The 27,229-nt window shown below is 37.7% G+C and overlaps 2 protein-coding genes across 15 annotated transcripts in view; one reads left to right on the top strand and one right to left on the bottom strand.

Annotated features, from left to right (window-relative positions):
• The window catches only part of LOC126378014 (ryanodine receptor), a 167,659-nt gene that overhangs the window by 50,020 nt on the left and 90,410 nt on the right, over positions 1–27,229 (top strand). For 8 of the 14 annotated variants that reach the window (XM_050026046.1, XM_050026045.1, XM_050026039.1 and 5 more), the window contains exons 3-24: positions 1,416–1,565; positions 5,586–5,639; positions 6,063–6,077; positions 7,520–7,597; positions 8,726–8,844; positions 10,727–10,796; positions 14,008–14,207; positions 14,662–14,844; positions 15,381–15,552; positions 16,230–16,399; positions 16,884–17,008; positions 17,553–17,756; positions 18,132–18,301; positions 18,698–18,888; positions 19,746–19,886; positions 20,506–20,660; positions 21,497–21,638; positions 22,195–22,405; positions 23,009–23,086; positions 23,714–23,844; positions 24,319–24,409; positions 24,919–25,068. In XM_050026046.1, coding sequence (XP_049882003.1) covers positions 1,416–1,565; positions 5,586–5,639; positions 6,063–6,077; positions 7,520–7,597; positions 8,726–8,844; positions 10,727–10,796; positions 14,008–14,207; positions 14,662–14,844; positions 15,381–15,552; positions 16,230–16,399; positions 16,884–17,008; positions 17,553–17,756; positions 18,132–18,301; positions 18,698–18,888; positions 19,746–19,886; positions 20,506–20,660; positions 21,497–21,638; positions 22,195–22,405; positions 23,009–23,086; positions 23,714–23,844; positions 24,319–24,409; positions 24,919–25,068 — 3,000 coding nt within the window. The remainder of the gene's footprint in view (positions 1–1,415; positions 1,566–5,585; positions 5,640–6,062; positions 6,078–7,519; positions 7,598–8,725; positions 8,845–10,726; positions 10,797–14,007; positions 14,208–14,661; positions 14,845–15,380; positions 15,553–16,229; positions 16,400–16,883; positions 17,009–17,552; positions 17,757–18,131; positions 18,302–18,697; positions 18,889–19,745; positions 19,887–20,505; positions 20,661–21,496; positions 21,639–22,194; positions 22,406–23,008; positions 23,087–23,713; positions 23,845–24,318; positions 24,410–24,918; positions 25,069–27,229) is intronic. The other 6 variants (XM_050026051.1, XM_050026050.1, XM_050026042.1 and 3 more) reach the window with 1 other exon arrangement.
• LOC126378047 (irregular chiasm C-roughest protein-like) overlaps positions 1–27,229 on the bottom strand; it is a 416,593-nt gene that overhangs the window by 343,897 nt on the left and 45,467 nt on the right. The window lies entirely within an intron of this gene.

The following is a 27,229-nucleotide window of genomic DNA, read 5'->3' as shown; positions in this document are numbered from 1 at the left end:
TATAACGTTACGTATGGCATGAAATTAGGCCTCCGGTTGCATATAATATGCAAAACGTTTTGCTGTTAGAATATTAATATTTTTAATGTAACTTTAAATTCGTTGTAAAGTTGTAATAATTATTTACGTCCGTGTCGTTTGATTAGTCTGCAAGGTAATAGGTGTGAATTGTTTTACAAAATTATTGTGGAAATCTCATGGTTTCTAAGTACTCACATATAGAAAAACTTCTCTATTTTTTAAACAGATTCAGACTTAACATGACATATGCTCGCGAATATATCCCAATGGGGCAGTCAAAGGTACATCCATCGCAAGATGAACTGAGTACCCACACCTCACCAAGCTTTCTGTTAGACCAACGTGAGAGGTGGTGAGCCATATCGTCATCTATGATGGTCGAGCCAACTGTGTTAGTGAAAACTAAACATACATAAACTCACGCCCGTAATCCCTAATGGGGTTGGCAGAGCCACAAGTAATCAAAGACAACTTGCAGCCACTGTTGATACGATGTCGTAAGCTGGATATGATGAACCTTATGGTGATAAGGGATCAGCCTATCGCCCATAACATTAGTCCATCATGTTAGAGGACACAATCCCTCTGTCGGATTTTACGACACGTTCGGGAAGACAAGCAGCTGAACGTGTTCTATGTTTTTTATTTGCTCCCAGAACAGCATAGAAGCAAAACAGCAAATAGTGAAAACTAAACATAAGATAAATTAATAACTCATTGGTGCAAATCTGGTTCCGGGTACAAACAGGCGCTACCCGACTAAGGAGCAAGTCGTTGAACCACAGCACCACAGTATAATTGTTTCTTATTTATAATCTTCTTCTATCATATATCAGGGTTGTGGGGTGAATTATCAACCTCATCAACCCCGGTGTCAGGGTTATTATTGAGCCGCCAAAGGCCCCTCACATGGCTCATGTAACGACTACTTACTTACATCAGTAAGTAGTAACCGGGACCAACGACTCCTATTTATACATAACATAACATAAACACTTAAACAGCCTATACGTCCCACTGCAGGGCACAGGCCTCCCCTCAATCAACCGGAGGGGGTATGGAGCATACTCCACCACGCTGCTCCAATGCGGGCGGGTGTTTTTACGGCTCCTATTTTTAATTAATTGTATATTTTTATACGGACTTTTTTATTAGTATTTATCTTACAAAGAGAAAATTAATCGAAAAAAAATCTGACTCGGACGGGACTCGAACCCGCTCTTGTCAAGCCGGGACGCTCTTCCTCTTCATGCGAAATTCTTTCAGTCTATGTACCATTATTAAGCCGACGGAGATTTAATTTTCTCTTTGTGAATTTCCCTAACCACGGGTGAGTGCAATAAAAACAAAATAATTAGTTCTTTTTTTAATTTTCTGTCTTGTTTACCCCACAGGAAGACATGGTATGCCTGTCCTGCACGGCTACCGGTGAAAGGGTATGCCTGGCGGCAGAGGGCTTCGGTAACAGGCACTGCTTCCTCGAGAACATCGCCGATAAGAACATACCGCCCGACCTGTCGCAGTGTGTGTTTGTTATTGAACAGGTATGTATTTTTTATTTATTTATTATGGTGGTCAGTACTATTCAGAGGCGGAGGACAAGAGTCCTAGTATGGCTTTGAAATAGAAAGAAACGCTTATTATAAAGAGACACCACAGTAACAAATATACAATATAAAACACGGAGTAACTAGATTTTGTTGAACACACAGTTTTCTTAGGAATTACTGTAGATTCAAAACTTCAATGGGGCCCACATATTGTATCACTAGCGGGCAAGCTAAGTTCAGCAGCATATGCCGTCAGAAGGATCCGACAACTCACAGATGTACCCACTGCTAGACTTGTCTACTTCAGCTACTTCCACAGCATAATGTCTTTCGGTATTTTGCTGTGGGGTCGAGCCGCTGATGTAGAAACTATTTTCATCATTCAAATTTCGCGCAGTTCGCGCTATTTATAAGCTGCGTTGTCGGGACTCTTTGAGGGAGCTGTTTAAAGAAATAAATATACTGACGGTCGCAAGTCAATATATATATGAAAACATTATGTATGTACGTAAAAACTTATCTCTCCTTCCGAGAAACTGTGAAAGGCATACTTACAATACAAGAAATAAACATAAAATTGCTATTCAAAATTCTAGATTAAGTAAATTAAATTCATCTTTTTTGGGGTTATGTATACGTTTTTACAATAAAATACCAGATAATATTTTAAATTTGTCAGAAAATAAATTTAAAGCTCACGTGAAGCTTACTTTATGTAAAAAAGCTTATTATAAGATTAATGACTACCTAAATGATAAAAATGTCTGGTATTGAATGTGTTCCTCTAGTTATTAAATAACTTGTAATGTATATCCTCATTGGTTTTTAAAAGATGTGTTGCTGTTGCAGTTTCTTGTCATTTCTTCTCCTCAGCCATAACACCTTGCGAAATGACGTAAATTCAAAAATGTTACATTGACCTTCAACAAGTTTATCCATGATAATTACGTTGAATAAATGATTCTGATTTCTGATTTCTGAGTAACACATAACTTACAATCAAAACACATAATAAAAACAACTTACACGAGAAATACAAATAATTGAGTGTATGGACTGGCCAACGATGGTGGTGGTGTCCTTTATAAAAGGGCCTCACTCAGCATAAGCCGCGGCGCGAGCCACGACGCTGGTATTCTGTGGACCCTGCTAAGTGAGGCACGGAAGCCGTGTCTCCCACGAATACAACTTCAACGAATACATAATTATATTTACTTAAACTGTGAAAATAAAGTAGTTTACAAAAACATATATTAAAAACATGTGTGTGTGCAGTGTATCTACAAATACATGAAAGTAAATTTAGTAAACAAATAGACTACTCTTGCCATCCCATTCGCGTTAGACAGTATTATTGAGCCGCCAAAGGCCCCTGACATGGCTCATGTAACGACTACATACTTACATCATCATCACCAGCCCATTAACGTCCCCACAGCTGGGGCACGGGCCTTCCCTATGAATGGATAGGGAGATCGGGCCTTAAACCACCACGCGGGCCCAGTGCGGATTGGTGGTTATTAACGACTGCTAATGCAGCCGGGACCAACGGCTTAACTTGCCTTCCGAAGCACGGAGGAGCTCGAATGAAAACTTTTTTTTGTGGTCACCCATCCTATGACCGGCCTTTGCGAAAGTTGCTTAACTTCAACAATCGCAGACCGAGCGCATTTACCGCTGCGCCACCGAGCTCCATACTTTACATCACTAAGTAGTATTTTAAGTTTGTCTACGTCAAACTGTGAATCATACGCATCGATCTTAGCATTGCGTAATGAAATTTATGAATGGAACACGTGTTCTAATATACACAAAAATAGTTCCCTTGGTGCGTTACAAAGAAGACTAAAACCCAGATGTCAAGGCAACTAAACAGTCAACCATATATTATATTCCCTTTTATAGGTATTACGTCATTTTGTACAAAAAGTACTTAAAGTCAAGTATGTAATATAATCCGGCGAGCATTTGGTACACTGGGGAGAGCGAAAGTCGTGTGACAGGATCGTAGTAAGTCATCATCATCCCTAGCATTACCACATTTTTCACAAGGACCGCTTACCTAACCTGAAAGTTTGACAGGTCCGGTTTTTTACGGAAGCAACTGCCTGTCTGACCATCCAACCCGCAAAGGGAAAACCAGCCCAATACATAGGTTACATACCTTCGAAACGCATTTCTCGGATATGTGGGTTTCCTCACATTGCTTTCCTTCACCGCTGACTCAGCGTTTATGATCTAAACATAAATTCGAAAAATAATAGGTTTAGGCCCATGCTGGATTCGATCGATGTGGGTTTCTTCACATTGCTTTCCTTCACCGCTGAACTCGTGATAATCATTTATGATCCAAACATGTATTCGGAAACAAATTCGACAATCATTGGTTTAGGCCTGTGCTGGATTCGAACCTGCGACCTCGAAGTGAGAGGCCAGCGTTCTACCAACTGGGCTATGATGGCTTCATACTTCTTACTACTTATATACTTTAATAATGACTGGAAAAACCTAAAGTGGCGTGACAGGATCGTAGCAAGCAAAATTTTGGAATTCCGTGGTCTCTGCCTAACCCGGCGGGAAATAGGCGTGATCTTATATATGTGACTGTATATATAATACCTAAAGTATCTACCTAAAATACCAGTCCTTTCCAACATAATGCGCGATTGGACCTAACTTCCACACCATTTGTAGCATTATAACCAGAAACTATTTGACAGTAGAAAAAGAGTAAAAAATTCAGTGTATCCACAAGTTGTCGGCCAGCTTAGTAGAATTTTAATGAATCGCAATGCTGAATACGCAACCCTTTCCTAGCTAAAGGAAAATACACTGTAAAAACTTCGTCATATTTGTGAAAATTGCTTGGAAAGTTGCGGGGTAATTAGACAACCCCATTTTGCTATTGTTTACTAATTAATTTTTGTAGGCCTGCAGATAGCAAGCGAGCGGCCTACTTTAAAAAAAAAGTACTTACTTGTCATTTTTTGTAGTAAGGTGTGGCAGACATAATATAACATCACGCCTGAGGCCCCGACGGGTAGGCAGATGTGTGTAGTGTATAAGTCGTGGCCAGATCTTAGAATTGATCATTTCATGATGTGTTCAACCATTTAATGAAATGGTCATATTTCATGAAATGGCCAACTTGGATAATGTTACTAATTTTACGATATGATTGCCAACGTTTGGCCATATCATGAAGTAATCATGCATTTAGTTGCTCATATCGTTAAACGTTTTGTATTCATTGATCTGCCCAAACCACATCATGATGTGGCCAACGAATGATATACTATTTCATGAAATGGTCACATTTCATGAAATGGTCGAGCACATCATACCAGGGCTTAGACCAAGAGGACGGCCAAAAACAAGATGGGCGGATGTGGTCAAAAAGGACCTGTGTATGTGCAATGTCTCCGAGAACGACACGTCCAATAGAGCGAAGTGGAAGAGAAGTACGAAGAAGGCAGACCCCGCCATCAGATGGGAATAATAAATGCCAAGGAGAGAGAGAGAGTCGAGCACATCATGAAATGATCAATTCTACGATCTGGCCACGACATATACACCCATTCCTCGCCAGCTATGTTTAAGCCCCATGTAATAGGGGGCTAGCCTATTGCCATTAACCGGACACTGATCCTAGAACCCAAGTGATATCAGTATACATCAGTGTTAGTGACATCGTACCGTATACTGAGGGGGATGATTCGGACCATGACTCTGACTCAATATCAAGTGGAATATACATTGTTTTAAGTTTACGCGGTTATTATCGTAACTACCTACTTTAAACGCGGTAAGAACCCGTTATTATGTGTAATTATCAAGTGAAATATTTCGTCGCAAAATTCATGAAAATGTTTGTCTGTTTTTTCATTTCCATTCTTTTGCGACGGAAAATTCCACTTGATATCAATTCAGAATCATGGTCTGAACCATCCCTCAAAGTTTTCGTTACGATGTCACTTACAAATTAAATTTTTAATGTAATTTTCTTCTTTTCAGGCTTTGTCAGTGAGGGCTCTACAGGAATTGGTGACGGCTGCCGGCTCTGAAACTGTAAGTTATATATTTGACCACAAATATAATGTACATTTAATTTATTTTACATTTCTGTGATCCTGTAAGATTAACTGTTAAACACCTGTACGATTCTCGTCACCTTGTTGAAATAATTTTCAAAATAGACATAGTCGTGTCAAAAATTTAAATTTATTTTAAGTTTAAAATAAAATTACTATTATTAATTTCATGATAATTATTGTGTATCACACATTTTACAGATTTTTGACGCGACTACGGGTCTATTTAAATAAATAAATTGTTCTAATAATACGAGTATTGTCCTAAAAAGATTTCAAGTGGCAAATCTCACTTGTTTATACACACTTTAATTTTATAATATGTGTTTAACAATATATATTTATCCTTTTGTGAATAATATCCCTTTTACGTATCGCTGTCGTGTTTAAATTTTTCCAGGGCAAAGACAATTTAGTGAGTACTCGGGTTTTCGGTAAAATGCATGCAAAATCATTTTTCATATATATTTGGCATTGATTGGCAAAAAATAAAAATTATCGTCTTCATAATATCTATAATTAGCTTTATAAATTTCATTATTTTTCCAGTACAATTACATAAAATTTAATTTGTATTCATTTACTTAATTAAATAAACCTTAAAAATAAATTTTACTCCTTTTTCCAAATTAAATGCATAACTCTCGCTAGCTTTTTAATCAGTAAATAAATGTAATATATATTTTGGAACTAACACACTTTAATATTCGTTTAAATATACCCGCATGTTGTATATATATTCAATTTATATCAGTATGCGTAACACAGATTACAAGTAACAGTAGCATAACTAATAAAACTACTACCCACTTAAATAACTACTCTTCTTAAATACTGTTTAGTAGCTAAACGACCTTGCCTGTAAAACTAAGTACTACACTAATTGTTTTTGTTTTTATAGCACTTACCTCAGGGGAAACTCATAAAGAGAAAATTCAATCGAAATAAAATTCGACTCGGACGGGACTTGAACCCGCAGCTCTTGGCAAGCCGGGATGAGCGTGTTAACTATTACACCTGGGGCCTGTTTAATAAAACTTACAATTGTAAATTACAATGACAATTTGATGTACATTGCGGAGTGTGTGATCACGAATATTTTGCAGTTTCATATTAGCTACGTAATGAACACCAAATTGTCATTGTAATTTACAATTGTAAGTTTTATTAAACAGGCCCCAGGTCCTCCTCCTGTCCATGCGAAATTCTTTCGATCTATGTATCGTAATGAAGCCGATATCGGCGCCATTTATCTAGAATAATGCGTACTGTTAACTTATAAATATATTATTTTATTTACTTATTTAATTTTTAAATTTAATATATTTCTAAACTATACAAGTTAGAGATTTAAAATAAAAAACTTTTATAGATAATTTTTTGTAACAGCTTTGTTTGTAATTAATTGACCATACATTAGTAATATTTCGAATACTTTTTATTTCGAAAGTATATCTTGTGAACTTGAAAAGTTATTTTAATTTTGAGTGCAGTACTTAGCTTCGTAGGCCAGTGTAGTTTGACCTAAACAGTAGTAGAATAGTGCATAAATAACAGTAGTTTAGAAGTATCTATCTAAAAGTCCAGTAGTATGTAAACCGATAATTAAGTAACAAAATACATTTTAAAATTATACATTAAATATTTTGTTATTTTTATTTTATCTCATTTTTTCTTACAATTTAATTTAATTTTGATTTTAAATATCATAAAATCATTTGTTATTGTCTTAATATTTTATAAACAATTACATGTTTTCCTTTTCATATCATTGTCCCAATTTTTTACTATTTTTTATTTTTTTAATGTTCATGGGTACGTCTCGTTTTATATGTATGTATGTTTGTTTGTTTCCAGGGCAAAGGTACAGGGTCGGGCCACAGGACCTTGCTTTACGGCAATGCTATACTTTTGCGGCATCTCAACAGTGACATGGTACGTACATAGATAAACACAACTTATGCGAGTAATTAGTAAAATGTTTAACCCTTTCACGTGCAGAGACCATGGGTCATTGATGGTTCATAATAGATAGTATGACACCTTGGAATCGGAACGTCATTAGACGTTCTGTCCTTGAAAGTTTTAAAATACCTCATACAAAAGAGATTCTCTTCAGTACAAAGACTTTTTTTGATTACATTTTGCACCTACCTACAACATAACTACCATGGTCGAACACTGCTTCCACACACACAAGCCACCACCACTGCCACACAAGCCACTGCCACAAGGTAAACCTAGTTTCGGAGGCAGACTGTATCTTTTGTAATGTCAAAATGTCTAGTATGTAAAAAAATCTGTAACTTGTAATATTTGAAGCACATAATAACGGGTTCTTACCGCGTTTAAATGGGTAAGAACCCATTATTATGTGCTTTAATTATGATAATAACCGCGTAAACTTAAAACAATTGTAATATTTGGTCAAATAAACATTTGTTAATACATACATACATAAACTGCCTATATACGTCCCACTGCTGGGCACAGGCCTCCCCTCAATCAACCGGAGGGGGTATGGAGCATACTCCACCACGCTGCTCCACGATTTGTTAATGATTCATTTAAATAGTTCATTTAAATTTTAGTAACAGTAAAATCCAACGGCTTAACGCGCCCTACGAAGCACGGAATCATCTTACTTTTTCGGCAATTCAGGTTGTAACCGCCGGGTCATTTAAATACCACATTGACAATTCTAATCTTACAAAGTGATATCGACAATGTACCAATCAGGAGTCGAGCCCGGACCTACCGATCGTGAGCCTAATGCTCTAACCACGAAGGCTGTAGTTAGCCGTAAAAACACCTCCTCCAACCCGCAGCGGAGCAGCGCGGTGGTGTATGCTCCATACCTATATATATATATATATATATATATATACTAGGCCAGACAAACGGGGAACGCTGACGACTGACTGATTGATTAGACTATTTGGATTTAAAGGGGACAGGTAAAACAATAGCCTAAATAACGAACTGTGGAAGTCTTTCCCCCTTTACTCAGCTGGGACACGATAGACTAGACAAAAAAATCTAACCAATCATGAATGTTTCCAGTATCTGGCTTGTCTGTCGACGTCGTCATCCCAGGACAAGTTGGCTTTCGACGTGGGTCTGCAGGAGCACTCCCAGGGTGAGGCCTGCTGGTGGACACTGCACCCGGCTAGCAAGCAGAGGTACGTTATCATAATATATATGTCACCGTAAAATTGTAAATAACGAGAATTAGATTATAATCTATCTCGCGAGATTGTGAACTGTCGAAAAATTGTGAAACGTAATATACTGCTTACAATTTAACGTATTATTATTCGTCAGATTATAATCTATCGAAGTAAAACTGTTAAATCACAATCTTACAATTGTCAAATTGTCAACTGTCCGACGGCTGTCCCTGATTGGTCGGCCTTACAGTAGACCGTTCTGTGTCCATAGAGTTAGGAATAAAACACAGGTGTCAGTCAAATAAAATAAATGCTCTTCAAGATTGTGAAATCAAGTACGTATTTATTAATTATTTAGTAAGTAATCAATAATTCTGACATCACATGGTAAGAAAAAATTTATCAAAATTAAAAAATCTGAAACGTATCATTCAGTATACTTTTCGTGTGTAAGATAAACATGTTGGCGGCATTGGGGTGGCCCAAGGGCCACCCCCGCCGCACCCTAACCTACTGTTATGCCTTGTAAAAATTATGACAAAACACTATTATTCTAAAAAAGAATTATGGATATCTATTTATTAATCCCAAAAATAAGTTATACCTAACAAACCAGTATTCCTAGATGTTATTATGGGAAAGTAAAACTATTATGCTAAAAAACGTTATGCAAAAAGGATTATGATAATTAAAATTATGACAAAAACATTTATGCATTTTAAGAGAATCCCAAATTAACATTATGCTCACTCTAATAGTTTTGTAACTCTATGGTATAGCACGCGAGGTGCGTTTTGTATCACAATTTGACGGTTTCACTTCGATAAATTATAATCTACCGAAAAATAATACGTTAAATTGTAAGCAATATGATACGATTCATAATTATTCGACAGTTCACAATCTCGCGAGATTCAAATCGATAGATTATAATCTAACGTTATTTACAATTTTACGGTGACATATACATACCGTAATCTGTCAAATGTAGAATCTGTTAAACGTAGACAATGTCAAAAGTAGAATCTCTTAAAATTCAGCTTTTTTGACGTGACTCTTTGTAGATTTGCCGCAAATGGCATTAACTACTTGCCCGGACTAATTGGGAGCGCCTGAGGGTTCACACTCGGTACAAAATATAAGACAACAGGCCTGAGGGTGCCCAGTTGGATGCGAACCTTGGCTCAGGGTGTCATCTGAGAGGATTATATTTGAAAGATTTAATCAACCCTAGTGGGTCGATAGCGATAAGCGCTTAATGAGGGAAATCTTCGACCACGCCGGCGGGGTCGGAATCGGGATTAATTTAACACCAATGCGACTCAAAAACACACCTATACACAACAGGGTCCACATAATATCAGCTTCGTGGTTCACGCCGCGACTTGTGCTGAGTGAGGCCCTTTTATCTCGGGACATCCACCACCACCTTATGATCATTTCGACAAACATCCGTCTTGCTTTTTTGTAATTGTTTTAGTGGAAATTTGATATGATGTTGTTGTCTTTTTTTGTGTGTGGGCGTCCTTTTATAATAAACTTTTTCTATTCTTTTATTCTATTCTATACACACGGCAATTTATGATTTTGCCAACCAAAACATACATACATAAGCTCACATCATAAGAGTCATCAGTCACCAGAAGATATAAAATCCTATCAATTTTAACCGCGAACAGGCCACCTTGGCTTGCTTTCCCGGCGCATCAAATTTCAACATTTCACCCACAAAGTTCCTTAAACATTTAACCTACCTAATAATAAAGTTTAGGTTACAAACTAGCAAGTCTTAACCTTTATAAAATATCTTCTTAAAGTGTCTTCATAATGCGAGTTAATATTCTAATGTATTCGCCAACTTCGGTGTGAAATTTATTAAGATGTGTATTTTCAGATCTGAGGGCGAGAAAGTTCGCGTTGGTGACGACCTGATTCTTGTCTCTGTGGCTACTGAGAGATACTTGGTGAGTTTTAAAATACATACATAGAGTTACACCTATTTTCCAGTGGTGTAAGCAGTGACTTTGGATGGAAATCCATTTGTTTCAATCCTGACATACTTCTCTTCCTCCACACACGCCAGTTCAGAATAGACCGTAAAATCCTTTTCTAAGACCATCTCCAATGTGGTCGATGTACGTCCTTCTAGATCTTCCTCTGCCAGACGTAGCAACAGCCTTTGCCTTATATATACAGCTTTCGTAATCCTATTATCTTTCATCCGCTCTACGTGTCCAAAACAACCTAACATTTCCGTCTCAATTTTAGTCTAAGACGATTATAGAATCGGCTTTTATACCACATCTCTCTCAGTTTTTTTTTCTCTCAGCTGTAACATTTTCTAATCTAATCTAGCGTAAGAATGGGATCCCGCTGCTTGGCAAAAGCCTCCCTTTAGTGATGACAGAGAAACCGATCAAATGTTACGTTAGGTAGATATAAAAAGAACTTTTATACGAAATGTAGCATGGATATGATTAACCTTTTGTAATCAGCTTAACTCCCGTAATTGGGTCGTGTACTAGGTTGAAGATAAATTATGAAATTCTGATTACTAAATAAAGACCGATCTAAAACTAACGACAATTCCTTTTTTTAAATTTTACTCATTTTAGAATTTTAATCAAGAAGAACGTAAGAATAAGTCCGACATTTTATTACGTTTTTCTAAGATCATTTCCTTAGTAATTTCGTGTTTTGACGTTAAGTAAACTATTGTAGCTGTATTATATATTGGTCATTAATTTTGAAGTCGGCGTAATTTTACGACATGATTCGGTAACCAATAACCAGTTATATAAGTATTTCAATAAAGTTTGAAGTCATTAATCACATAGAACTTAGGGCTGAGTACACAAAAACGTCACAAGGCAAATGGGCCTCGACTCGACTTATGTTGCTGACTCATGGCGTCTAAAAGTAAGGTCTTTTGTAAGTGCTTAGTTCTAACTGGGACTTTTTATAGAGGACAATTTATGTAAACTTTACACAATGTTGCAGAGAGCGGTTGAACTTTAAAGATTTTTGCTTATTTGTCTTAGAATAATCCAAAAATATCACGTGTTCTGTCGATAGCACTAAAATTCCAAATCACGAAAGCTATAAAACTGTTGCAGAGGTAAAAATATCATTTTCAGTAGGTCGTGGTGAGGGCTATCAGCCGGTAAAGGGTTATACATACATACATAAACTCACGCCCGTAATCCCTAATAGGGTGGGCAGAGCCACAAGTAATCAAAGACAACTTGCAGCCACTGTTAATACGATGTCGTAAGCTGGATATAAACCTTATGGTGATAAGGGATCAGCCCATCGCCCATAACATTAGTCTATCATTTTAGAGGACACAATCCCTCTGTCGGTTTTTACGACATGCCCGGGAAGCCAAGCAGCTGAACGTGTTCTATGTTTTTTATTTGCTCCCAGAACAGCATAGAAGCAAAGTAAGTGATAAGCTATATAGTTAATGTTTGCATAGAGCAAGGTAAATTCCCTACGGCTTTGAAGGTCTCAATACTGAAGCCTATATTTAAGAAAGGGAAGCGAACCGACATGAACTGCTACCGACCGGTGGCACTTCTACCAATTTTCGCAAAAGTATTTGAGAAAGTGATATACTCAACTCTGTACACATTTCTTGAGGTAAATAAAATTTTGGTACCTACGCAATACGGTTTTAGGAAAAATAAAAATATTAATCTTGCCCTACACGATTTCTTGAAGACTGCATTGACAAGTATAGATAAAAGACTGCCTACTGTTGCTCTATATATGGATATGACTAAGGCCTTCGACTGCGTTAGCCACAATATCCTGCTACAAAAATTGTATGCATACGGAGTAAGAGGTACAGTATATAGCCTACTAGAGTCATACTTAGCGGATCGTAAGCACGTCACAGAAGTTACAAAAATTTGTCCAACTACGAAAACTGAAGAAACATATACATCTAATCCACGACTGTTGAAATATGGGGTCCCCCAGGGCAGTGTTCTGGGCCCTTTGCTCTTTTTGGTTTACATAAATGATCTGCCTGCCATCACAAATCATCAGATGACATTATTTGCTGATGACAGTACTGTTTTATTTGTTGGTAATAACCCGAACGACTTAGTTTCTGACATTAATCTAACTCTAGCATGTATAATGGGCTGGCTCAATAATAATAATCTAAAAATGAATCTTAATAAGACAAATGTAATGAATTTTAGACAGAGACAAAATAATAATAATATGATTTTGGACATTAAATATCTAGGTGTACAAATTGACGACATTGCGGTCACAAAATTCTTAGGTGTGTACATTGATAACAAAGTAAACTGGAAAACACAAATTGAAGCCGTCTGTAAAAGAATAAATCAAGCATCGTATGCTCTCCGTAGATTAAGTAGGATCGTGGACAGGAAAAGCGTTCTTACCGCATATCACGGCTATGTTGCGTCAATCATTCGTTATGGTTTAATATTTTGGGGCAATGCATCAAACATACAGCATGTGCTCATAGCACAAAAACGATGTATTCGATCCATTTGTAATATAACAGTAACTGAATCATGTAAGCCTCATTTTAAGGAAATGAATATTTTAACTGTAATATGTATGTATATCTACGAATGCTGTGTATTTGCAAAATCTAATCCAAGTTTATTTAAATTCCATACCAGAAAACGACTGGCGAATAGATTAATGTTAGTCAAAAATAATACTGCACTAATGCATAAAAGTATTTTTTGCAGAATTTCCCATATTTTTAATAAACTGCCTAAATCAATGCGTGAATGTGATAACATGAATATTTTTAAAAATAAACTGCATGATATGTTAAAGACCAAATGTTACTATAATCTAAATGAATACTTAAATGATATTATATGAATTAAATTAAATGTATATGTGGTGACAATTTGATTGTATTATTATTGTATTTGACATTATGAATATTGTAATGCTAATAATGATTATGTGTATAATATGTTTACGAGCATGACTTTAGATTTATAAGACCTAACATTGTATGCCTATATGGCGGGATATAGCTGGATGAAACAATTTATAATTGATTATAAACGCCTATACTGTACCTATGATCCACAATAAATATATTTCATTTCATTTCATTTCATTTCAAGGGTTATCCGAGACTTTAATCTGCTTATTTATCCCCAATACCAGCACACGACAAAGGAGAACGAAGTATCGATAGTGAACGCGTCGTTCCACGTGACACACTGGTCGGTGCAGCCCTACGGCACGGGGATTTCCCGTATGAAGTACGTCGGCTACGTGTTTGGAGGGGATGTCCTGCGGTTCTTCCACGGCGGCGACGAGTGTCTCACTATACCTAGTACTTGGAGCAAAGATGGCGGAGGGAAGTGAGTATAGTCTATTTTGTGAAGATATGAACACGAAACTCCGGCGGACTGGAGATGTACACCTTATTATTAGGTGGAGATAATAAATGCTATATAATGGAGAGAGAGTTTTTCAGTTTACTGCGATCCTTAACTGGATCGCATCTGGAACAAATCTCAACATGGATTTTTTAAGACAATTTTTCGCGCCTGCTATTTATGCAAGGAAGTCTGTGAGATTAATTATTTCTTTTTCAAAGTAACAGAATAGTTGTGACTTTTTTCAGAACTTATTCAAAATGTTTTTTTTTTACCGTACAAAATCCTTGAGATGTATATGTATCCGAAGACTGAAAGATACTATTTATACTTTTCTGAAATTGAAGTAATTCAATCAGACACTTTTGCAAATATCACTTCACCAGATTTCTATGTATTCTCACATTTATAATCTTAATATAACCTTGATCAACAGTATCGTAGTCTACGAAGGCGGCTCCGTCATGTCCCAAGCCCGCTCATTGTGGCGACTAGAGCTGGCGCGCACCAAGTGGGCGGGCGGGTTCATCAACTGGTACCACCCGATGAGGATCCGGCACATCACTACCGGCAGATACCTGGGTGTTAATGACCAGAACGAACTGTATTTGATCAGCAGGTTGGTATCTCTCTATCACATTTTTTAAGGAGTTAGAAGTCATTCTTGAAATGGGCGATGTTCGTGCATGTCAGTTCTATCTTGACAAATAGAAATCCTTTTCTGTTTATAGATTAAATGACAGGATTTAAAAAAAACTGAAAGTATTTAATCTCGTAAGACCGTTTAGATTTTGAAGAACATTTGGTCTTACGACTTTAAGTCTAAAACATTTCATTGTAATTGAAAATTGAAGTCACGTTTTGGTCTCTGAGCTAATAATTCAATAAAAATTTAGTCCCAATCTAATAGCAGTAACAATGTTTAAATTCATCTATATTTTCTAGTTTCCACAACTTTCGCAAACTGAAGAGAATAATTAAATATAAAAAGGAACATTATTTATTTTATGAATCAATCATATAACATTTCTTATTTATCAGTCCCAAAAATTTTGAATCATGAATCATTCTATTTTGATAAATAAGCTTTATTTTCTTCTTTCATCGACTACATAAAAACTTCTCTTATTTAAACAACTTTCCGCACCCAAACAGAGAAGAAGCAACAACAGCTTCTTGCGCTTTCTGCCTGCGGCAAGAGAAAGACGACCAGAAGGTGGTACTAGAAGACAAGGACCTGGAGGTTATCGGAGCGCCTATCATCAAGTATGGTGACTCCACTGTCATTGTGCAACATTCCGAGACTGGGCTGTGGCTTTCTTACAAGGTATGATTTAAAAATAACACATCATAACATCCCGCCTGCATCCCCGAAGTGAAAGCCAGAAGTGTTTAGTATATACGCTGCAGTATCCACTCCTAGCCAATTATGTTTAAGTCCCACGTAATAGAGGACAAGACTGTTGTCATTAACCAATTATATTATTTTTTGCTGGGTTTAAGAATGGCTTGCAAGACATGTTGTGTCTTTCTGATTCATTTGCAAACATATTTTGTGTCACTTCCTGACATTCCAAAAAGCTCAAAGTAATGTTTATTTTGATCTGATTTTTCTGTTATTCTGAACTAGTTAAATGAGTGGCTGTGAAAGGTTTAATGTCTAACTTCCAGAAGCACCCTTATCCTTCATTATGTAACATACATAACATAAATAGCCTATATACGTCTCACGGCTGGGCACAGGCCTCCTCTCAATCAACTGGAAGGTATATGGAGCATATTCTACCACGCTCAATATGTAAATGCCCATTTTTTTGCACATTATTCTAGTGTTAGCTACGAATCATCCAGGAATCATTTTATTCCATCGAAAAGGGCAGGGTAATGCGCAGTTACTGCCGCGTACCGTTTTCACCGAATTTAAGTACAGAGGAACTTTCAAATCTTCACCCTATTTTATACTTCCGACAAATATCCTTATCCAAACCATATCTGTCTTTTTAGTCCTACGAAACAAAGAAGAAAGGCGTGGGTAAGGTGGAAGAGAAGCAGGCTATTCTCCACGAGGAGGGCAAGATGGACGACGGCCTGGACTTCTCACGCTCACAGGAGGAGGAGTCACGCACTGCCAGGGTCATCAGGAAGTGTTCGTCACTCTTCACCAAGTTCATCAAGTGAGTCAATTTGGTTCACTTTGCTGGATAAATGGGGAGCGCTGAGGATTGTCAGCCGGGACAAACTTTGGGTCAACAGATCTGAAAACAGGAACCTCTATTAAGAGCGTTATGTGAGAGCAGTATAAGGACGGCCTCCGTCGAATAGTTTGGGTTGATCGCATGACAGTAAATCACTTTGAGAAATTTTACCTAAGTTGATTTCATTTGACAAATAAATTATGTTTTTCAGTATTCCACTTCCAAAACAATAAACGGTGTTTTCGACAAATGATACTACAACATACACATAAATGTATTTTTAATTTTAAAAATCTTTTGACGATGACCTTGAAACACAATTGTCATTTTCTCTCGAATGAAATCTAGAAAATTTAAGCTCATAAGCTCACGACTGCATCCCAATGGAGTAGTCAGTCAAAAAGAAAAAAAATATTTGTGTAAACAAATGGGTACAAACTAATGTGTTCCATTCCATCATCAGTGGCCTGGAAACTCTACAAGAGAACCGTCGCCACTCGATGTTCTTCGCGTCAGTCAACCTCGGAGAGATGGTGATGTGTCTCGAGGATCTGATTAACTACTTCGCTCAGCCTGATGAAGATATGGGTGAGTTACTTTTAATATTATTTTCCTGGAGATATCGTGAAAACTGTCAAAACTGTCAATTGTCCAGTGTGGGTTGTGAGATCAGTGACCTACCTCGTCAACTCTATATCCTGATATGGGCAATATCATATCCATCGGAAGTTTTTCTGATTGCAGGAATTACGATTCGAGTTTAAGTATGTAACGTGTAATATGGATTTCATCCTAGATTTGTTGTAAAAGCCCGCTAAGAGACACCTACGTAATGACCATCTATATTAGCATTGGGCTGGTGTTGTCTCATGATCCTGCATTGTGTTGGCAACACCAACTGAAATATATTTTTATTGTAATTATTCTTAAGATGGTAACACATTTCTGTAATTCTCTACCTGTGCAACGATAATACAGAGTGCATCGTTCTATAACTGCCCAGCAGTTTTATTAGTAAAAACCCTAGCAAGTGTCTCTGCATAATATTATACACTAAATGGACCTGTTCACATTGAACGTAAACGATTGTTGATTTATAACCGAACTCCTCAACAGCCCATCTCAATTTCAGAACATGAAGAGAAACAGAACAAGTTCCGTGCTCTGCGCAACAGACAGGACTTGTTCCAAGAGGAGGGTATCCTCAACCTGATCTTAGAAGCCATTGACAAGATCAACGTCATCACATCGCAAGGGTTCCTAGCAGGGTTCCTAGCTGGGGACGAGTCTGGGCAAAGCTGGGATATGATTTCTGGATACCTCTATCAGCTACTTGGTAAGTTTTAAGTAAGCTCTTAGAATTTTCAGTCTACCATGGATTTATAGGCCTCACCAGTGTCAGTTGTGTCAACTGAATAACCTCACCTGATTCACCTCACCAGGCTCAGTAAGAAGCAGATTATTACGCCGACAAAGGCCTCGGTCATGCGTCTTGGTCAAATCGAGTTCTTGCCCGATTCTGTTGATAGAGGATCTTTCCCTAAACCACATGTTCAAACTAAGCTTCGCAATTCAATGCAGAAACAATGTTTGGCCAGAACTTTGTGACATTGTTTGGTGATGACCATTCGCTTAGATAGAGTCAATAAGTATTAGGCCACTATCTGTACCTTAAGAATTTTCTAAATTAATTTTCTGTTTTGCCCCACAGCCGCAATAATCAAGGGAAACCACACGAACTGTGCGCAGTTTGCCAACTCGAACCGCCTCAACTGGTTGTTCTCTCGTCTCGGCTCGCAGGCTTCGGGGGAGGGTACCGGCATGCTCGATGTACTGCATTGCGTGCTGATAGACTCGCCTGAGGCCTTGAATATGATGCGGGTAAGTCAGTCTTTACAAACTTGTTACAAGAGCTAAAATGTGACTATGATTATTAGTCTGTATGTCTAGTCTACATGGGGTGAAATATTGATGGTGTTTGAAGCAAGAAAGTGTAAAACAAATGAGGGTGTTCGTGAAACTCAGTTTCTATCTTGACAGTTAATTGTCAGGAGTTGTCACATTCAATAATCTAAATCGTAGTAATTTTTATTGTGAAACTAATGTTACCCGATCAGGCCTCTGACAATAACATTTTTGTATCAAGCGCTGTATCTACGGTAGTGGTAAATCAATGGATTTTTACAACGAGAAGTTCCTTGACCCTAAAAAATAGGACGACATTATGTATGTATATTGACGTCTACAAATTCAAATCTTACCCTCTCCCCCCTCCAGGACGAGCACATCAAAGTTATCATCTCGCTCCTCGAGAAGCACGGTCGTGACCCTAAAGTCCTGGACGTGTTGTGCTCTCTGTGTGTCGGTAACGGAGTAGCGGTGCGGTCGTCTCAGAACAACATTTGTGACTATCTGCTGCCTGGGAAGAATCTGCTGTTACAGACGGCATTGGTGGATCATGTGTCCAGGTGAGTTGGACAAACATATGCTTATGAAGAGTGAAATAAAATAGACCTTAAAACTATAAATAGCTAACAAAGCTAAGCTTAAAATAATAGATTTGGGGGTTAAGAAGGCCACATTCAATGTGGCCTTGACAAGACAGGTTGGGGGAATCAATTCATCTAAAAAGAAATACTGCTATTTGCCTTTTGTTGCCACATACTTATATGCGCAAATGTCAAATTGCAATATTGCCTTTTAGATTAATTGATTCTCCACCTAGTCTGATCTAAATCTTTGACCACGAGATCAATTTCAATTGTGTCAAAGAAGAGAGGCCCCGTACATCATTAAGGGATTGTTACAGAAGTGGACTGTAAAGTGCTGACATTCTGATGATGTATCATTTGATATAATTTTACTAAGTATAACAGAATTTACTAAGTATACTTACAACAAGATTCACTACTCCTTCTATACGCCTTTTACCCTCAAATAAAAAAGGTTATTATAAGGTTAGTGACTGGTTAGAAGATATCAATGCATTGGATTAACTGCCTGGGAACTGATATTAGGGAGCCAAATCACTAAATATGTTATGTTTTTTAGAGAACGTCTAGGGCCCTGTGCCGAATTTGTTCTTGCAGCTTCTTCTCCCCGGCTATAGCCGTTGTGAGAAGCTGCAATAGTTTTATGAGACGTTGGTAAAAACTGACGAATCAAACTGTAACTATGTTACCTACTGAATAAATATATTTTGAATTTTAATAATACTCTTAACTAATCGTCGGTCGGAAAGCAGATCTCGACCAGACACATGTAAAATGTCTTGTGTCTGGTACCTCGACAGATGAGAGGTTAAATGAGATGAAATGTGTTCCAGTGTCCGTCCAAACATCTTCGTGGGTCGCGTGGAAGGTTCAGCGGTCTACCAGAAGTGGTACTTCGAGGTCACCATGGACCACATTGAGAAGACCACACATATGATGCCGCATCTACGAATTGGCTGGGCTAACACTGCTGGGTAAGGCTATATGCTTTAATATCTTTCATTCAAGAATTCAACCTGAAAGGTTGTAAAAACTTATGGTAAAACTTTTCAAAATAGTACATAACACACATACATAAACAGCCTATATACGTCCCAGTGCTGGGCACAATCAACCGGAGGGGGTATGCAGCATATTCCACCACGCTGCTCCAATGCGGTTTGGTGGCGATGTTTTTACGGCTAATAACCAACGACTTAACGTGGCCTCCGAAGCACGGAATCATTTTACTTTTTTGGTCAATCAGGTGATTCAAGCCTGAAAAGTCCTTACCAAACAAATGACAGTCTCACAAAGTGATTTCAACTATGTCCCCATCGGGAATCGAACCCGGACCTCCAGATCGTGAGCCTAACGCTCTAACCACTAACCACTGTTTAAAATAGTATTTCTTCAATTTTAGCATACCGTAGGAAATAAGAATAGTACACGGGAATAGTATACGGTATTAGAACTAGTCCTAAGCCTATATTATCTGTCCGTCCGTCTGTTCTAACTTTAAAAGGCTTGTATCTATTGAACCAACTTTTAATTTATTTTCCGCTTTTTAAAGAATATCTCAAACTTAAACCAATTTATCGTCGTATTTGCCAGGTACGTCCCCTACCCGGGTGGAGGAGAGAAATGGGGCGGCAATGGAGTGGGCGACGATCTGTACTCGTTTGGTTTCGACGGCGCCTACCTGTGGTCCGGAGGGCGCAAGACTGCCGTCAACAGGACACATGCCGAGGAGCCCTTCATCAGGAAAGGTATTCTTCGACCTAGCGTTTTTACAGGGTCTGCTTACCTAATCTGAAGATTTGACAAGTCCAGCTTTACACAGAAGCGACTGCCTGTCTAACCTCCCAGCCCGCGAAGGGAAAACCAGCCCAATACAGGTAATATCACGATCAACGCATTTCTCAGGTATGTGGGTTTACTCGAGATGTTTTCCTTCATCTCTGAGCACGTGATAATCATTTACGATCCCAAATATGGATATGAAAAACGATTTTGAAAATCATCAGGTTTAGGCCCGTGCTGGATTCGAACCGGGACCTTCCAACTGGGCGCGCAACATCGCGCCAAATGTTGCCAAGTGGAAACGCGGCTTTATGATTATTTATTCCACATGGTAAACGATTACGCCATTTGTAACTGTTATTTATTTGAATCATAAGTATAAGTATCACTGGTTTCCCAAGATATTTATGTCATTAATGTCATTTTTCGTATGTTTACAGCTCTTTATGCCTTACGTTTTGCTTTGTTATATTTCCCATAAAATAAAATATTTCATTTTCATTTTTCTATCTATATTATACTATAAACCGACAGAGGGATTGTGTCATCTAATATGATGGACCAATGTTATGGGCGATAGGCTGATCCCTTATCACCATAAGGTTCATCATCCAGCTTAGGACTTCGTATCAACAGTGGCTGCAAGTTGTCTTTGATTACTTGTGGCTCTGCCCACCCCATTAGGGATTACGGGCGTGAGTTTATGTATGTATGTATTATACTATACTGTTGCGCACATAGCCAATACCAGAAGTTGTTCATCTTTCTCCATCGTGTTTACATCATTATTTATCTTTTGTAGGTGACGTCATCGGATGCGCCCTCGACTTGACCGTGCCGATTATCAACTTTATGTTCAACGGCATAAGGGTCACAGGTTCATTCACCAACTTCAACTTAGAAGGCATGTTCTTCCCGGTCATCAGTTGTTCCAGCAAATTAAGGTAAATATTTAAAAAAATACTTATTTACTGTCCTCACCGGGAATCGAACCTTTAGATCGACAGACTAGTGCTCTAACCACTAGACCATGGAGGCTGACTATGGTCTATAGCATAACATTAGCTCACCAATTGGGGTATATACCAATTGGGGTCTTGGGGTAATATACCAATTGGGGTCTTGGGGTAATCAGAGGTGCATCCATCGCAACTTGAACTAAGTACTCACACCACACAGAGCTTTCTGTTAGACCAATGTAATAAAATAATAAGAAAATAAAATAAATCTTTATTTTCTCTTCACAAAGATAACACAAATTATGTAATCTTAACTAGGGTAATGATACATACTATAGTGCCTATGTGAGAGCCTGGTGTCTATACTAGGTGTGACCCTGTGTGACAGATCACCAGGCTCCCAACCTCTAATAGGTTAGCCGTAAAGTAAAGCAGTACTTAATAAATAAATAAAGAGGTGGTTACTTCAAAAATGTTTCAAATTCTTGTGGCAGTCCTTTTTAAATAATAAATAAATTCTAACCTGAAGCTTCCCTTTCAGTTGTCGCTTCCTCCTAGGAGGTGAACACGGTCGACTGCGCTACGCGGCGCCTGAGGGCTACTCCCCGCTAGTAGAGTCTCTATTACCACAACAGATACTGAACCTGGAACCTTGTTTCTACTTCGGCAACCTCGCCAAGCGAGCCTTAGCTGGGCCGCCCCTTGTTCAAGACGACACTGCGTTTGTGCCCACTCCTGTTGATACTATGTTGGTAAGTGTTCTAAGGCTACTAAAACTAGTAACAGTGTGCAGCTGTGCGTAAGTGCGAGGGAGATAGATAGTTAGCGTGCCCTCCCCCTTACTCCTTAGCGGCTTACGACTATTTAGACTGAAGTAAGACCCAGAGGGAGTGAGGTTAATCTAACTCGCCGCCTGATACGAATTGCTGCGGAGCGGAGAGTTACCGTTATTACGCAGTTCTCTGCTGGCCCAGCAGAAACTCAACCAGATATGTCAACTCGTCAAAAATGGCAAGTGAATGAAAACCTCGCTAACAACACGATATTAGCGAGCGAAATCAAAGATGACCAACTCAGTATTAACGTATAATAAAGAGTAAAAGATCACAAAATTATAATAATGTAAAAGCCTTACTTTACACCCCCGTTGCTATGCGCCATATAATCAACAATACCTAGGCAACGGGGGTTGCCAGATCTGACGCCAACATCTCTCCCCCCTGGTAAGAACCGAAGGTCTTACCAAGCTATGGCGTCAAATCCAGCTTAGTCAGTTTGCGCGCAGGTCGCCTAAGGACCCCTGCGCTCTGCGATCTTATTTGATTATTGCTTTATCGTTACCTTTAACGTTTCAGATCACACTGCCGTCGTACGTGGAACAGATCAGAGACAAGCTAGCAGAGAACATCCATGAAATGTGGGCGATGAACAAAGTGAGTAGATAAAATAAAACTATTAATACACACGTAAATATAAGCTTAATTGTAATAAAGTACATTGAAAATGCCTGGCTTAAGTATGTATAATTTATAAGCATTAAGAATAATGTTACGAGTATTTCAAGATAAACCTAAATGTAGTAAAATTATTGGGCTCATAAAGTAATTACGTAACATATAAATCGGAAATATACAATACGCATACTTAACTTAAATTATTCGGCGACACGGGGTTTCTCAGACAAGTTATCTGATCGACGTCCCAGCAAAGAATCACGAAGCTCAGCCGTTATTTTGCCGCGTCGTCGTAGACCTCTAGTGGTGATTTTGCGAACTATTTGTGCCACCAATCAGCATACACCGGAATAGTCTAGTGCCGTACTTCAGTGTTGCCAATTTAAAATGACGACAACAAAGATACAGTAATCATAATCAAAATCCGCCTAAACTCGTCCACTGCTGGCCAATTATGGCTAAGAATTATATCGCGGGTTTCCACTAATAGACGTAGGTAATGCTATCTCCGGACGTGGTTAGACGTCGAAAAGTGATTGGTCAAAGCCTCAATATAATTCGCCGTGCCTAAGGGCAGTTTTGAACAAAAATACTTCCGATGTTTAGATTGAAGCGGGCTGGATGTACGGTGATCAACGCGAGGACCTGCACAAGATCCACCCGTGCCTGGTGCCCTTCGAACGTCTCCCGCCAGCTGAGAAGAGATACGACATACAACTTGCTGTGCAGACTCTCAAGTAAGATTATTCTTCTCTAGAAGCCTGAACCCTGGTGTTAGGGTTATTATTGAGCCGCCAGAGGCCTCTGACATGGCTCATGTAACGACTGCGTACTTCCGGATAACAACCAAAACACACGGCTTAACGCGCGTACTGCATCGCGGAATCATCTCACTTTCAAAAATTTCATTTTATTCAACCTACAATGTCCTAACTCAACATAGAGACAGTCCATGGGCTGATCCATGGGCGAATCCAGGGGATCACGACCCCCCCAAGGGGTGACAGGTCGGGCCCTAGGTACCCACTACAATTTATCTAATTCTCCACGAAGATAGGCTGTTTGCGACCTGGTGACATACTCTGGCATGGATCCACTCCTGAGACAATCTCATTATATTCAAACGATTTTTATAATGTCCATACTCAGAATGCATCCTAGATCGGCAGCCGAGCGTTCTAGCCATCTAATAATGGTAATAATTTGCTCAGGACTATTCTGGCTCTGGGCTACTACATCAGCCTGGACAAGCCACCGGCGCGTATCCGTAATGTTCGCCTGCCCAATGAACCTTTCATGCAAGTAAGTAACTGTTTTATTATACTTTGGTCTGGTGACCTCATCGTTTATGACCAGGGGGGTAAAAAAGCCACATCGAAGTAATTCATCTATAAAAGGAAATATTGCAATTTGACATTTGCGCATATAAAAGTAAGTTCGCAATGCAAAACAACTAACCCCCCTGGTCTACAATAGGGTAATTTCCAACTAGTCAAATCGGTTACTTTTACTAAACGTCAAAACACGAAATTACTATGAAATTTGTTTGAAATAGCAACCTGTGACGTTATAGAAAAACGTGCTTAAGTTAAGAAAAACTTATTATTACATTTCACTTCATTAAAATACATAAATAAGTAAGATATAAAAAAAAATGTCCTCTTTAGATCTGTCTTTATTTAGTAATCAGATTTTCATAATTTATCTTAACCGTAGTATAAGAGATGTTCAATACTTTCTTTTTTATTTTCTCCCTTCTTTGACCTAGGAAACTACCCAATACTATATGTTTAATATGTTTATGTTCCCAGTCAAACGGCTACAAACCAGCACCGTTAGATTTGAGTGCTGTCACCCTAACACCGAAGATGGATGAGCTGGTCGACCAGCTAGCAGAGAACACTCACAACCTGTGGGCCAGGGAGCGGATACAGCAGGGGTGGACTTATGGCCTTAACGAGGTGGGTTACAGACTGAACAAAGTATGTACATTTATTTGGGTGATTAAAGTCAGATTGTTAGTAGAATTATCTGGCAGGTTTCAGTATGTATCTTTTTATTTTTTTATTTAGATAGGTATACCAACAATACACATATTGTAAAGTTATAAAATTCAACTCTTAAGTTAATTTTTGTATATGTGCCTACACACTGCATTCACAATTACAACAACAAAACGTATATTATATCATGTTATTTAAGTGCATTCATAAGAGCCGAAGAAAAGAAACTGCGAAATCAAAGAACAACTAGACCTTGAAGAATCGACCATTTTTACTATTTTCGGATATCGGACTAAATATCTGGACGTTTTCACTTCAGAAATAAAAAATATTGTATAGATATTATTGGCCTATACAAAAATAAATGTTGTTTGATATTGGCCCCGATTCCTGCAGACACCGCCTAATTTTATTTTAAGTTATATCCGTCATTTTCTTATCCGTCAAAAAGGAAAGGGACGGATGATTGTCGACAAGTTAATTTTAAAACAAATGAATAACCCAGGCGAATAAAATAGGCATCTCGCTGTCGGGTTATTGGCCGATGTAAAATTTTTACCCAGTTGTTTTAGATTTCTGCTTAAAATTGACATGTATTCCATATATTTTTTTTAGCACCATTGATAATTCCTGTAGACACCATGTAATTTCATTTTAAGTTATACCTGTCGTTTTCTTATCCGCGAATAGGAAAGGGACGGGAAAAAAATACATTGGCCGATAACGCGACAGAATTAAGCTGACAGCAACAGGTCAAATGGGTTGCATACCAGCGACATATCTATTTGATTCGCCCGGGATTCATTTATTTACTCATTCATTTTAAAATTAACAGCTGTCAATCTTCCGTACCTTTCTTTTGAAAAATTACAGGTACTTATAACTTAAAATAACATTAGATGGTGTCTACAGGAATTAGCACCATTTTATAGATGTATTACATTTAATATTTGATTTTTTTAGGTTATTGACTATTTTTTATATGTATATTTTTTGTGTCTGTCTTCATTTATCATTTATATATTCTGTGAATGTATTTTTTAAATTACTTTACGTTTTTTGTAAACAAGCAAAATACTTGTTCTCTTCTTATTTCTTTATATACTTATGAATTTATTTTTAATGTGTTAATGCTACATATTTGTAATTATCATTGTCAATTCCTTCTTCTGTGTTTTCTTTTAGTTTACTTGTCTTAGTTCGTGGGCAGAAAGAAGAGTCAAGCGTGTGTCGGCCCCGTCTGCTGTGACTCTCACATCTGGGTATGTGATGACAATATTAGGTGTGAGGGTCACAGCAAGATAGGGTCGACAAGAGCTTCGGGTGATGAAGAGGAGTCCGGATTTGCTGCTTTTATATTACTGATATATGTTTTTTTATTTTATGTTGTGTTAGAATTTTTAATACGTTCTTACATTATTTTCGGCTTGTATTTAATTCATTTTTGAAATAAAGAAAGAAAGAAAGAAAGAAAGAAAGAAAGAAACATTTATTACTTCCGGACACCACAGACACAGACAGACAGGTACATTACATTACAATACTGGATTTTATTTTTATTATTATTTAATCATATTTATATAGTTGAATGTAATTTATATTTCTCAATTTTATGTTTTATTGTATTGCTAAATATGTTTGGCTACTTTCCATATTATTAGGTAACGATGAATAGAAATAAATTTCAAATTGATTTAAATTGAAATGGTCAGAATTATTTTGATTTAATTTTCTCTTAACAATGAATAATTGTTCATCATGAACATATTCATTTATTCATGTTTATTGTATTCATAATGAACTCTTATTTATTAAAAATATGTTGTATACTTTTTTTAAGTAAAGCTTAAGATCCCTTTGTCGAACTTTCGTCATTCGAATGATAATTCGATATTCAAATAAATGTAAACCGAAATAACTCGTATTTTTTTTTGTTTACGTAACGTGAACATGAAATTTCTTGCTCGTTTGAGTTAAATAACACTTTTAGTTTATATTTTTTTTTGTTTGTCATCACAATTATTTATTAACTTATAAAATAAGTTGTAATAGGAGTAAACAGCGTAAAAAATATTCTCCGGGTGAGAGCCTTCAGCGCTCCCCATTTGTCCGGCCAAGT

Source organism: Pectinophora gossypiella, chromosome 25, assembly GCF_024362695.1.
Source record: "Pectinophora gossypiella chromosome 25, ilPecGoss1.1, whole genome shotgun sequence".
In the NCBI taxonomy this organism is placed as follows: domain Eukaryota; kingdom Metazoa; phylum Arthropoda; class Insecta; order Lepidoptera; family Gelechiidae; genus Pectinophora; species Pectinophora gossypiella.
This window is presented reverse-complemented; position numbering and strand designations above follow the sequence as displayed.